Source organism: Candoia aspera, chromosome 5 (assembly GCF_035149785.1).
Source record: "Candoia aspera isolate rCanAsp1 chromosome 5, rCanAsp1.hap2, whole genome shotgun sequence".
NCBI classification, from domain to species: domain Eukaryota; kingdom Metazoa; phylum Chordata; class Lepidosauria; order Squamata; family Boidae; genus Candoia; species Candoia aspera.
The window spans coordinates 116,512,370-116,525,951 of NC_086157.1; the positions used below are offsets into that span (position 1 = coordinate 116,512,370).

At 51.1% G+C, this 13,582-nt stretch overlaps 1 protein-coding gene across 4 annotated transcripts in view; it reads left to right on the forward strand.

Annotated features, from left to right (window-relative positions):
* Window positions 1-13,582, forward strand: part of STIM1 (stromal interaction molecule 1) — a 96,336-nt gene that overhangs the window by 53,415 nt on the left and 29,339 nt on the right. For all 4 annotated transcript variants that reach the window (XM_063306039.1, XM_063306036.1, XM_063306037.1 and 1 more), the window contains exon 3: window positions 11,622-11,736. In XM_063306039.1, coding sequence (XP_063162109.1) covers window positions 11,622-11,736 — 115 coding nt within the window. The remainder of the gene's footprint in view (window positions 1-11,621; window positions 11,737-13,582) is intronic.

Genomic DNA, 13,582 nt, shown 5'->3' on the forward strand with positions numbered 1-13,582 from the left:
GGACCAGGGTTTCCCTTTGGGCACAGCTCCGGCAGCCTCAAAAGACACCCCCCATGGGCTGTATTCCCCCTTTCCCCCAAATCCGAACCACAGTTGATAGCATCCACGGAACTGAAGAGGTTGAGCTTCGCTGGCTTAAGGCCGGCATGAAGCAGAACTCCCCCCTTTACAGTTTCTCATTTCAGCTTTCAGAATCTTGAAAATGGTGAGACTGGGAATTGGGGGTATCTCTCCGTACACGGATGGCCATTCCCGGCCTGGTGCTGATGCTCGGGACTGGTCTGGTCTGGTCTCAGCGTGGAAAACGTTGACCCTCTCTAAACTCCAGGACAATCTTCTTCCGCCCTTCCACCTGCCACATTTAGTTTCAGGAAGTTGTAATTCAGCTGCTCTTGCCGTCAGACAGCTGCCTCCACTTGCTTTGGAGAGTATAAAAGGATGTGTGTGCGTGTGTGTGTGCGCGTGTGCGCAAGTGTGTAAAAAGCAAGCTCAGCTCAGGCCAAATAAATACTTCTGATTTCTGAGGCAGGGACTTCCCACCTAAAGTTTATTTTCTTTGCAAAATGTGAGAAGAAGCAGCTTGAAAAATAACCACAGATTCTCCACTTAAACTTTGGAATTCACTGCCACAAGATGGGGTGCTGGCTACCAGCTGGGCTGGCTTCCAAAGAGGGTTGGACCAAGTCCCGGAAGTCCCGGGGATGGATGGCTCTTAGCCTGGGTGGCGGTGGGGCTGCCTCTGAAGGGCCTCTGCTGGGGGACTGTGGGCTTCCTTGGGCAGTTGGTGGGCCGCCGGGAGAACAGGCTGCTGGACGAGGTGGGCCAGAGGTCCCAACCCTCAGGGCACGGCTTCTGTTCTCAGAAATATGTATCTAATCAGACACCGTCTGAAAAGAGCAAAGGCTGGAGGAGCAAAACTGGGAAGAATGTAAAACAGATGGAGAAAAGAAGTGGGGAAGGGTGGCCAAAAGCTGAGATGGCAGGAGTTGTGAAATGCTTCTCTCCAAGTCCATTAATACTGTGGACAGCTGGGATGAGGCTTGCTGCCAGCATGAGGGCGCAGGGGCAAGGGGAGTGAAGGAAACCATCCTTCAGCTTGAAAACGGCCGTCAGTTCCCAAGCAGTTTGTGTCTGACCCACATGCCTCTGCCATCCCGGCCAGCATCAGAAGGCTGCCAGGCACCAGCACCCTCGATAAACTCATCCTCCTCAGTTTTGCATTCGCTCTTCCTGCCTGTCCCTCTGCAGACATTCCCTAAGTCGATTGCCAGGCAGATGTGGAGCTTTTGCACTGACATTCCATAAGTGTTTCGGTCTCTCCAGCAGTAAGCCTCATACATTTTTCAATACAGGTAGTCCTCGCTTAACGACCACAATTGGGGCCAGAATTTCAGTTGCTAAGCTAAGTGGTCATTAAGCAAACCCAACGTGATGTTACAACCTTTTGTGGCGATCATTAAGCAAATCACCATGGGCATTAAGTGAACCACGTGGGCGTTAAGCAAATCATGCAGTTCCCCACTGATATTGCTTGCCAGAAGCTGGCCGGGAAGTCGAAAATGGTGATTGTGTGACCATGGGACACTGTGACAGTCGTAAATGCAAACTGGTTGCTAAACGCCCAAATTGTGATCACATAACCATGGGGACACTGCAATGGTTGTAAGTGTGAGGACCAGTAGTAAGTTGTTTTTTTCCAGCACCGTCCTAAGTCTGAACCATCACTAAATGAATGGTTGTTAAGTGAGGACTACCCTGTATTTCTCCAGCTGCAGCCTTACCACTTTTCAACATTCTCATACTTCCTTTCCATCAGTTTTTTTGATGGACACACACTATTTATTTCTTTTGAATTTAACAAAAATAAAAAATACAGCAGTAGTGGGACAATTTTAAAGAGTGTATATAATAATGATAAAGATAAACTAACACTTAAAAAAAAGTCCATATAGAATTAATACACAACTAGTGCGGTCCTTTAACGTGTTATTACATCGGGACGCTGTTGAAAGCTCTGCTCCTCCTCCTCCTGTCTGCAGATCAAAGCCATTTTTAAAAAATCAACACCTCTCGAATCCACCCGTTGATGACTGGAGCGTTCCTTCCTTCTGATCTTTGGAGGGCGATTCTCTTAATTGATCCCCAGGTTAATAAGAGCCAAAGTTCTTCATAAAAATGTCAAATCCCGTATTTTTGAAGTATGGTTTCGCATCACGTTTACATCTTTAGCAACTGTCTTTCTGCAGAGTTGTGCTGACGTACATAATAGCGTGAAACCAAGCTTCAGTTTTGCCCCCCCGTTTCATGTATCACTGTCGTTCCTATACAGTCTCTAAGACAATTCCTGCCTGCATTTCCTCAATCCAGTTTTATCCCAAGTTGCTTTTTCGTCACTTTTATTTTTAATACAGTTCTCTCTACTGGAGATTCTTTGTTCAGCCCTCCCCACCCCTTTCCAAAACAAATGTTACTCCCCTCCACGTTGCTCTGCGCTTTCTCTGTGTCTTACTCTTAACCCTTCCTTCCTCTCTCTGACTACATTCTGTGCAACTCTCCTTTTCTGCTTCTGCACATTAAACGGTATTTGCTTTCCCCTGGATTGCATTCATTCAAAACTCCACTCATTTGCCCTCCAAAATCATCCCTGGTTCTTTGTTTCTTCACATTCACTGGAGCAGAACAAGCAACTGTCAGTAACCTCTGGATCCCTACTTTTGTATGCATACCAGCGGCACAGATGATATTAATTCATATTTTCTGACACAGAGTTCAGCTCTTTCTTGCACAGCTAAATCTGCAAGTTTGCATCCCTGAGCGTGTCCATCAATTCCATTTTGCAAAACCAGGCTACCTTTAATCAGATCTGTTACGTTCTGTTCTTTTCTCTTAGTTTTGCAGACACACTTCTTTCCTGCACTTAATTTCTCAGTGTATGCTCTTTTTCTCCTGCTCTTCTTGTAATCAAAGTCACAGTCTTCTTATGCCCATCAGTATTGCCCTCTGCCTCCCATTGTGGCCTTAGTCCAGTCACGGCTTTTCGTAAGCTGAAGTGTGGACCGGGTTACTAGCCCCATGCAGCAGTCCAACAGTGGTGCCATATAGTTTGAGCAAAGTCCAGCTTCGGGCATGCTCATACGCTCTGTGCAGGCTGGGGTTGCTAACCTAGAGATTACCTTGCAAGCCAACATAGCATTGCCCACATCCTGCTAACCGTGATGCCCATCAGTATCCTGCACACGCTCAGAACACCATCAGGTAAGAAGGCAAAATCAGGATTACGTTGCATCCATTGACCTAGATCAGTGTTTCTCAACCTTGGTGACTTTAAGATGCATGGATTTCAACTCCCAGAATGCTGACTGGGGAATTCCATGCATCTTGAAGTTGCCAAGGGCGAGAAGCACTGGCCCAGCGTATCCCATCTATTCCGCATTGGTCAGAGTCAGTCTGAAGGACTGTGTCCAGTTCTGAAGGTTTCACCCCAGGTGGAAAGAAGGCAGGCTAGATGGCTGGGGGCCTGGGAACCAAGAACAGCCGGGAGAAGAGAGAGCGAGCTATCCTGAGGAGGGAAGACTGGCGAGGACACTTGAAGTGGCATTGCAGAGAAGAGGGCCAAGTTGTGCTCGCTCTCCTTCTAGACTGCGGGACACAGGGTAATGGCCTTGCGCTGCTGTGAGAGCCGTTCAGCTGTGGAACCAATTACTAAAGGAGATTTTGATTCCCTTTTTGCCGGATGCAGTGAAATGTCCGTTGGACTGCCACCAGTCCAGGATGCTTTCATTTTGAACTTGTGCACTGAGCGAGGAGTGAGACATGATGGCTTAAATGGACTCTCCCAGCTCTGTGGATCTATATTTGTGTGTAATTCTCAGTGCTAAAAGCATCTGCTCAGCGGAGGGCTGGGATTGTAATCTGAAGTACTGCCGTGTACCGCCTCCCTGCGCTTTTACGGTGCATCACCGCAGTCGGTTGCGGAACCTTTAAACCTGTCCTTCCTGTCCTGCATCCTGGCCTGCCAGGGCATCTCCCTTCAACAAGCATCTGCCCGTTGGAGCGTTTTTTGCAATGGGGTTGCATTTCTGTCTTTCCCACCCCCTCCTTAGTTGGCTGAAGGGCAGTTTCCCAGGGGCACTGTCTTATCTCGGGCATGGCCAAGCTTGCTTGTTCCGCTGATTTGGGCTCAGCCTTCTGACTCAGTGAAGGAACTGGGGCTGTGCCCTCAAAGCCAGAGAGAGGCTTTGGAGGTGTCTCCTGGCCAGAATGAGACGACGGCCTTTCCCAGCGGAGCAGTTCTTTGTGCCTAGGCTGAATGCGCATGCTGAGAGGCCTTCCTCTCCCGAGGACGGTTCCTCACCTCGCTTGAAACTTCAAAGTGCCAGCCCAGCCTTTAGTTTTCAGGAGACTTACTTGGCTGAACTGGTGATGTGGTCTCATTGGAAAACAGATATTTCTTGTTTACCCACACCCTTAGTTTGCCTAAGATCTGTAAATGCATGTTTGAGATGTGAGATAAAATGGATAGAATGGCCTAGAAGATGCTTGAACTGAACCGAATTTTTCAATTCGGTGCTACCGTTTCTTTTAAGAGCTCCTGGCGGCGTGCAGAGGGGTGTCCCCTCATTTTATCTCCACAAGAACAGCCCTGGAATGCAGGTGGGGCTGGGACGGAGCAATTGGCCGGACCAACGTCATCTGCGTGAACCAGAATCTTCCAGGTCCCGGTCCAGGTCCAATGCTTTAACCACCACCCTACATGTCTCACTCCATCTACCGAATGAGGACTCATCTCTGAAATAAACTGGCCTCCCACACAATCACTAGCTGGCCAGCCAGCCAATCGTGAACTTCGTTCCAAGGAGTTGTTCCAGTCAAAGATGGACACAGTTGGAAACCGTACATTGACTTTGGAACCTGTGAGGCGGAGTGAAGAGTGACACAATTCCATCCTTTTTTGCTTGTTCCCCAGCCCTTATCATAGGGTAGCCATGCTCCAGATCTGCAGCTGTAATCCACTCTTTAGTACAGGTACAACCTGTAATGACCACAATAGGGACTGGAAAATTGGTTGTTAAGCAGTGCGGTTGTTAAGTGGGTCACCATGTGACGGGACCCAATTTACGATCATTTGTTACGGTGCTCGTTAAGTGAATCCAGCTTCCCCAATGGATGTTTTTTGCCAGAAACCAGCTAGCCAGCCTAGCTAGCTGGGGAATTCTGGGAATTGAAGTCCACACTCCTTAAAGTTGCCAAGGTTGAGAAACACTGCCCTAGAGGCAGCTGGTGGCTGTTAGAGAAGCCAAATGCTGGATTAGGGTGGCTTCCACAGGGGGAGAGACAGCATGGTATGAAAAGGCCAGTAAGGAAAAGAGACTGGGGTGTCCACATTCAGCATCCCTCCAAGCTCATGGTGCTGTGAGCCTCCGGTCTTCCTGCCCACCCCTTTGTGGCCAAGCTGCTCTTGCTGGCCTGCTCTTTTCCATGCCTCACTGGATGCAGTCCTGGGGTGCCGAGGGCCGTTCTCATTGACATCCTTCCCAGGTCTACATGGCCTGCTACCCTGCCCAAATGCTTATTTGCCTGCTGCCAGACCCTGGGCATGGAGGCGGGTATTTAGTGTGAAAACATGTGCTGAGGGTGGCCCATTAGCCTGGGCAGAGTATAAGGGTGCCCACAGGCCCTTGCTGGTCTTGGAACAGAAGCCAAGTGCTGCCTACTTTAAGGTTGCTGCAAGCAGCAGTTCGCTCTCCCTCACCCACCCCCACACCACCCAAATTTGGTGGCAGGGTTTGAAGAGGCTCTGGCTGCCCCCTCTGAGAGGCTACGTGCAGGCTGCGCCCCTCCCTTAGATGGAGAAGCGAGGCTGATTGGCAGAAGGCAGCTTGGGCAGTTTCATGTTAATGTCCTCAAAGTAGGAGGCCAGCCTGTCTGTGGAGGGATGACCAACGGCTGGCTGGGTGGGGGACTCCGTGTCTTCCAGCTTGTGGAAGTCCCACTTCTGGGTCAGGAAAGCAGTGTCCTTTCCTCCTTACAGAGGTGATGGGGATTCCACAACCTGGCTGGTGATCTACTGCGAAGCAAGACGGTTCAAAAGCAAACCAGCCAGCCAGCAAACTGGCAAGAGTGATGTCCTCACCTCTGGTGCACGCTGCCCTCTCAGTGGGAAGAAAGAGGTCCAGCAAGTCCTCTCCCCTCCGGGAAGCCAACAGGGCAGGATTAATCCCGCCCAGCTTGGAGCTTGAATGGCACACGGAGAATGAGGGCAGGTGGCAGCCTCCAACAGAGACAAGGACGAACGCAGGGAGAAGCTCGGCCTTCATGGTAGTCCAGGAAACGGCAGCCATAACAGACCGCCGACAGTTTCTCCCTGAGCTGGAATGATAGTTGAGAATTTATGGCTGGAGAGATTCCAGTCCTTTCTTGCTCTCTTGTGGCGCTGCCCTCTTTGAAGAGGAGAATTGGATTTCCTCTGCTCTCTAGTTCCTGTTGTGCACGCTGATGACAGATGGTTTCTGGTCCCTGAGTCCCTGCTATCCCATTCAGTAAGTCCACCGAGTTAGGCTGGAAGCTTCCTGCTGCTCCCCAAATCCTCGTCACAGGCATAACTTGTATTGGAGCTCAGCTGGAGAGGAATGACCGTTGCTGGGGACTCTCCCCATCCAGTCCCAGAACAAGCGTTGGCATCTCCAGATCCTCTTTCTTGCCCTCTCTTGGGGCAGGAGCTGCCTCTGATCACAGTCCAGAAAGTGCAGTGAGGGATCCAGATCGTGGAATGGATCCTCCTTCATTTCTAGCAGATACTAGTTCCCTTCTCCAAGGGCTTGGTATGTCTACCAGGGGAAACAGAAGCTCCAGGGTGGCTCCAGCAGAGGGAGGAAAAAGGAAAGACGTGGAGGGTCTCTAGACAAAACAAAAGATACCCTACAGCAGTGTTTCTCAACCGTGGCAACTTAAAGAAGAGTGGACTTCAACTCCCGGCATAGCTGGCTGGGGAATTCTGGGAGTTGAAGTCCACTCTTCTTGAAGTTGCCAAGGTTGAGAAACACTGCCCTAGAGGCAGCTGGAAATCTTCTAGCTTTTTTATAAGCTCCTTTTTAAAGGATGATTAAGAGGAAGGTGACCCTGAGACAGAGGATTATGAGGAGAAGATCTGACAGGAATGTCCTTTCATGTTTGATTGTGTCCCCAGAAATGCTGCAGCTGGCCCACAGAGCCAGGAATACCAGCAACGTGCACCCAGATCCAAGCAGACAAGTGTGACGGCCACCTTCTTTGAGGCTCTGTCGGGTGCTTCTGCAGTTGTTGCATTGTGCATTTGGAGGAAGTGACCGTCTCAGTGACCAGTCCTATCTTCTAAAATCTATTGTAATGAAGCATGTCTCCTACTGGTGGCATGTCCACCCCTCCCAAGTTGATAGGCTTCCCAACTGCATCTTAATATAGTTCTCAGGACTCTTTCCAAGATCCAGTTTGAGCTCCTGAGCAGCCTCTCTCAAAATCCTATCCTTGCAGATCGTTTTCTACTGTACTGGCCATCACATCATTAAGGAGAGTCTTGGAACTGAGGACCCAGTTTGCTATCTCATTTAATCCAAGGCAACCTTCTATATGTGAAATAATAATATTTTTACAAGGATACTTAAAAGGCGCAAAGTGTGCCGATGATCCTTGCGTTTTGAAACACAAAAGCATTTTATCCCTCTATATTTTTTCCAGAGCGTCCTTGACTTTTGAGAATATGACATGCAGTGAAGAATTTCTTACCATACCATTCGAACATTAATAATGGCAAGTTTTTAAAACTTCTTCCCTAATGGTGGGATTGATCTCCAGTGTATGATGAGCTCACAAGCCAGGTTCAGGGTTCCCTGTTACTAGAGAAGGCCCTGAACAGGTGGGCCACCTTCTCCACTCCCAGCCTGGACAAATGCTCAGGTGACTGGAAGATGCAGTGCAGCTTGTGCGGTGATTTCAGAGGTTGTCGTCTTGTGGTTGTTCTTCGAAGTATCTGAGCTCCTGGTTTTTGGGGCATCTGTTGAAGACTTCTCTTCCCTCAGGCCTTTCCGGTGGGAATGTTATGGGTGAATGGATTCTTTTTCCTCCCTCCCTCGCCCCACCTTTTCAGAATTTATGCTAAATCTTTAATTATTTCTGATTTTGTTACACTTTAATTATTTTTATTCCCCTTTTCTGTGTGCTGTTTCAATATATTTACACAGGAAGCAGTAGAATTCCACTTTAAGGTGGGCCTTGGTGTATGTGTAGGTGTGCCAACGTACAGCAGTTGGGGTTGGGAAGATAGTACCAGGTTTAGTGTCCGTTTTGGTCTTTAAAACTTCCTTCTGAGAACTCTTTATCCCGCTGTGTTGGAAGGCAGGCAGGCTGGCTGGCTGGCTTAGCGCTGGCTTCATTTCTCAGGCATACCTGTTTGGCTGGCCCATGGTCTTGATTTTTGGGGGAGCAGAGGGCTCTCCTGCTTCCTCTGCAATTGAGTTAGCAGCCAGTTGACTCTCTGCTTCCCAGGTAAAGACCACAGCAGCAGCAGCAGCTTGGCCTGACAGCCTCCTTTTCCGAAAGCTCTTGGAAGCCTGATTGTGCAGGGCTCTGACTGAGGGAGGATGACGGGAGAGATCACTTTTCTTACCCGAGCTAAATATACTGGACAACAGCTGGTCAGTCTGCCTGCTTCCCTCCAGGAGATCGTGGCTGCCTCAAGCTGCACAGAGTGCCCACTCTGGGTGACATTGCCACGTTCTGCGGAGGTCACAGGCTGGGCTCGGGGGAGGGAAACCGCTCTGCCCCAGCGCTTTGCCCCCTGGCTTGGCTGCAGGGCTTCGGCCTCAGCTTTGGTGACCTTGGCCCACCCTGAGGACTTTCCTCCCTGTGCCTCCCACCTCCCTCTCTTGCTCTAACCCTGAGCCTGGCTCTCTACGGAGGTTGCGGGGCTGCGCCCATTTTCTCCATCCCTCCTCTCGGGCCTTTAGCTTCGAGACGTTGCTCTTTGGCGGGCCTCGTTGCCACCCAGGAAGGAAAACGGTCTGGAGGAAGGGTCCGGCAGGCAGCAGCTCTTGAGCGTTCAGCCGAGCACATTCTCCCCTGGCAGTTTCCCTCCCCGTTGCAGTTAGCTGCTCGTTCTGTGGCCCACCTCTCATTTCCTCTGTTGCTGCTGTTGTGAACACAGCACCGTCCGTGCTAACGGCTTGCTGGCTCATTTCAGAAAAAAATTTTTCTTCTTCTTTACACTCCCGATCTGGCTTTGCGTTTTTCAGTCCAGGAGTTCGGGTGTGGTGGAGGGGCTGGGCAGAGGGAAATGCTGTCACACATGGACTGCCTTGGTTTTTCGCTGCTTTTTTTTCCCCCTAAAATTTAGAACCCTTTTGTTTTTGCAATAAAGTTTGCTTGCAAGCCACAGCCACAAAACACAATCCTGAAAGTCTTGGATCTGTCTGTGGCGGGCAGTGCTAGAAGCCTCCAGGGCCTCAGCTCAGCCTCTCGAGCATGAAGCCCTTTGACAGCTCCAGAGGAAACAGGGCTGAGCTAGTCTGGCTGGTTTTGTCTTGTTTGGGGGGGCGTTAAAGGAGTTTGGTGCAGTGGTGAAGGCTAGAAACCGGGAGGCGGTGAGTTCTAGTCCCGCCTTGGGCACGAAGCCAGCTGGGGGACCTGGGGCCAGTCCCTCTCCCTCAGCCCTGGGAAGGAGGCAATGGCAAACCACTCCTGGAAAACCTTGCCAAGAAAACCGCAGGGACTTGTCCAGGCAGTCTGTGAGAATCAGACATGATGGAATGGATTAAAAAAAGTGGGGGGACGGATGAGAGTAGCATACATCCTAGAGGTTCCTTGCTCCCGTTCCTACCTTTAACTTTGGTGGAACCCAAAAGTTGTGCCGTTGAACTTTGGCAGTGCAATCTAGGGTGCTGACGGAATACAACTGCAGTGCTGGGGGACGGTCCCCACCCCCACTGCGAGTGGTTTGAATCCAAGGCCCAAAAGGGAAGTGGCCCCCTGCCCAGTCCTCCTCGTTCTTCAAAGCATTCCACCAAAAAGCAGAAAAGGCCATCCCAATTGAGGGGAAGTGGAGAGAGGAAATGTGCAGCAGGGCGGGGGGAGGAGACTCCTAAAATCCTCCTGGGGCCTTCGGGCTTGTCGCACCACATGCTGTACCTCAAGCTGCCCCACGTCCCATCGCTTCATAGCCCTCGGCTGGCAGATGTGACCCTTCGGGAGGAAGAGGAGGTCTGACTGTTCTAGCTGCGGCTTCGGGCATTCACCTGCTGCTTATGGGTTCTCCAGAAGCCAGTTGATGGTGGTGATGATGTGCCATTCAGTCGTTTTCAACTCCACCGCCCTGTCAATAGATGTTCTCCAGGATGCTGTGTTCCTAACCCGGTCCTTCAGGTCTTCCAACAGTGCCCCCATCGCCACTGTGACTGAGTCCGTCCCCCTTGCTGCTGGTCGCCCTCTTCTCTTTCGCTTCCATTGAGGGTCACAGGGAATGTCACGGCTTGCGTGGTTCCGGTCTTTGTAGGTGTAGACGCATCACGGCATCTGAATCTCTTCTCCAAGGCCTTCATGGCTGCTGTACCAAGTGCTGGTCTGCGGTGTATTTCTTGACCGCTGGTTCCTTCACTGTTGATGGTTGATCCTAAAAGGCAGAAGCTCTCCAGGGCTTCAGTGTCTTCGTTGTCAATTCTAAGGCTGGCTTCTGTGCCTGGTCTTCCTTATATTTAATTTTAGTCCCATTTTTCCACTGTGTTCCTTGCCTTTATTACCAAAGCTTGCAGGTCCTTTCCATTTTCACCCGTCTGAGAAGTGTCATCAGCACAGCACAGGATATTGAAGTTTCTTCCTCCAGTTTTAAAACCACATTCATCTTCTCAAGTGGGATTAGTATGAGTGAATTTTCTGTTCTTGACATCCTTATCTTTGGTGTTCTTCAGAGAGTATGCCACAGGGTTGTCTTTCCTGTCAACTGACCAGGCCTGTGGGTGTGTTTTGGGGTTCCACAGGAACAGCTGGGATCAGCACTTCTGCATATGATGACTGAGCTGGGGGAGGATCTCTCTCTTCCTGAAGGGCAGAAAGGAAGAGAGAGATGGGACAGCCTCGTTTCTGTGAGGGCCTCAGTAGTTATCTCCATTCTCAAGCAGCTTGAAGACTCACAAAAAGGTCAGCCCCATCCATCCATCTATCCATCCATCCATCCATCCTGCTTGCTTGCTTTGCACCCGTCCCAGCAGCCCCTTCTTGCAAGGGAGCTGAGCTGTGACAGTGACAAGCCGTTTGCAAGGACATAATCAATGAAAGCACATAGGAGAATGAAACAGGTGGATGCTGCCTTCTTCCGCTTGCATAACTTCCCTTTGCAGAGTTCACCGTCATGGGACAGATGGTCTTATGCAGGGAGCAGGCCAGGAGGCCAACAGTGGAAACCCTTTCAAAGATTCGGTGAGGTGGTTAGGCAGCAGCCAGCCTTTTGCATAAGCACCAGGAAGGACCTCAACTACAGCCCTCCCCTGGCTCAGATCCAGCATCTAGTTGGCAAGAAGTCTTGCCACAGGGGTTTCCTTTGCGCAGGACTCATGTAATCGATTGACTCTGTCTGTCTGTCTGTCTTTCTTTCCCAGTTCCTGAGGGAAGACTTGAATTACCATGACCCAACAATCAAACATAGCACTTTCCATGGGGAGGATAAGCTCATTAGTGTTGAGGATCTTTGGAAGGCCTGGAAGGCATCTGAAGGTAAGCCCAGATGGCACCCCATGGCTTGGTGGCTGGCTTGGGGCTCATTGTCTCTTACTACAGGCAGTCCTTGACTTATGACCATTTGTTTAGTGACTATTTGAAGTTACGGTGGTGCTGAAAAAAGTAACCTGTGACTGGTCCTCGCACTTACGACTGTTGCAGCTTCCCTGTGGTCACACAATCAAAATCCAGGCACTTGGCAACTGGCGTGCATTTACAATGGTTGCCGCATCCTGGGGTCATGTGATCGCCATTTGCGATCTTCCCAGCCGGCTTCTGACAAGCAAAGTCAATGGGGGAAGCAAGATTCATTTAGCGACCGTGGCAAAAAGATGGTAAAATCAGGCATGGCTCACTTAACGGACGCCTCGCTTAGCAACAGAAGTTCCAGTCCCAATTGTGGTCGTAAGTCGAGGACTGCCTGTACAGGAAGTGGCTTCAGGAAGGGCTTGTTGGCACTGGGCGCCCAGGTAAAATGCTGAGAATGGTGGAGAGAAGCCCAGGAGAATTCTCCCCCAAGAAAGGGCAATAAACAGAAAAGGCCAAGGGGGGCTGATGCTTCCAAGCCCACACAAGCAGAGCTTTCCAGCAGTGGGACGCAAGGGGTTTTACTCATCTGCTTCAGGTACGCTGCTGGCAACCTGTAGCCGCTGGAGCTTAGCGTCCAGTTTTGCTTCTGCAGAAAGGGTTGAACGAACCTGGGCAGCAGCATTGAGAAAGGAAGCTTCTCTCTAGCTCAGTGTTTCTCCGCCTGGGCAGCTTGAAGATGGGTGGCTGGGGAATTCTGGGAGTTGAAGTCCACCCATCTTCAAGCTGCCCAGGCGGAGAAACACTGCTCTAGCTGATGACAGGCAGGATGCAGCTTCCAGAAGGCCTGCAGGGGAGGGCACCCTGGACCCCTGCCTTTTCTCCCCTGGCCGCCTCCTGAACCCCCCGCGGCCATTGCTTCCTCTACCGCTTTCTCCTTCCGCTGCTCTGTGTCCCCAGCAGCTGCCAGACCCTCATCCGGGCTGCTTCTCTTCTCCCTTGAACAAGTCTGTTGTAAAGGGCACGACTTGTTTTGGCGCGTCGTGATTCTTGCTAGTTTTGATACTTCAGACAATTTGCGTTGCTTTTTGTAATGGTTCGGTGGGGGGTTTCACGCAACCCTGTTGGCCAGGCAGTGGGGAAAGGCATGCGTGTAGTAAGTATTTTTGACAATATCCCTTTCCGTTCTCCTTAGTGGAGACGTACAAGCCAAGGGATTTTGGAGGAAGTCACCGGAATAGAAAAGCCACAGGAGGAGCCGGGCAGCGGGGGAGAGCGGTGTGTCTCTGTGGATAAGCATCTCAGCATCGCAGGGCTCGGGAGGGTGAATTTTAAGCAAAACTCTGTGCAGAGTCCAGAAGAAGTGAGGAATGCGAAGCACCAGAGGAGAGAGAGAGAGAGAGAGAGAGAGAGGCACACGTGGATTACTCGGGGCACGTAGATCCCTCCTGTCCTGAAGCTGGGACGTGGCCTCAGGGCACCCTCCAGGGCAGACCAGAAGAGCGGGACGGCCACCTGGCCCTGCCGTGGGTGGCTGGGCAAAGGAGTGTTTGCGCTGCCTGTCGGAAGAGCTCCAGGGCCCTGGGAGAGAGACTCCTGCGAGGCTCTGTGGTTCCTCTAGCGTAGCTGCGACTGCCAGGAAGGCTCCGTTCTCAGCCTCACCGGCAGAACGTGACACTTCGGGGGGGAGCCATCTGTCTTGGCAGGGAAGAGTTACCAGGTGCCCTCCAGATGTTTTGGAGCGCGGCGCCCGTAATCCCTCGGCTGCGGCGCATGGGAGTTGGGGGACGGGTGGGATTCTCAGGGCGGGCTCCCG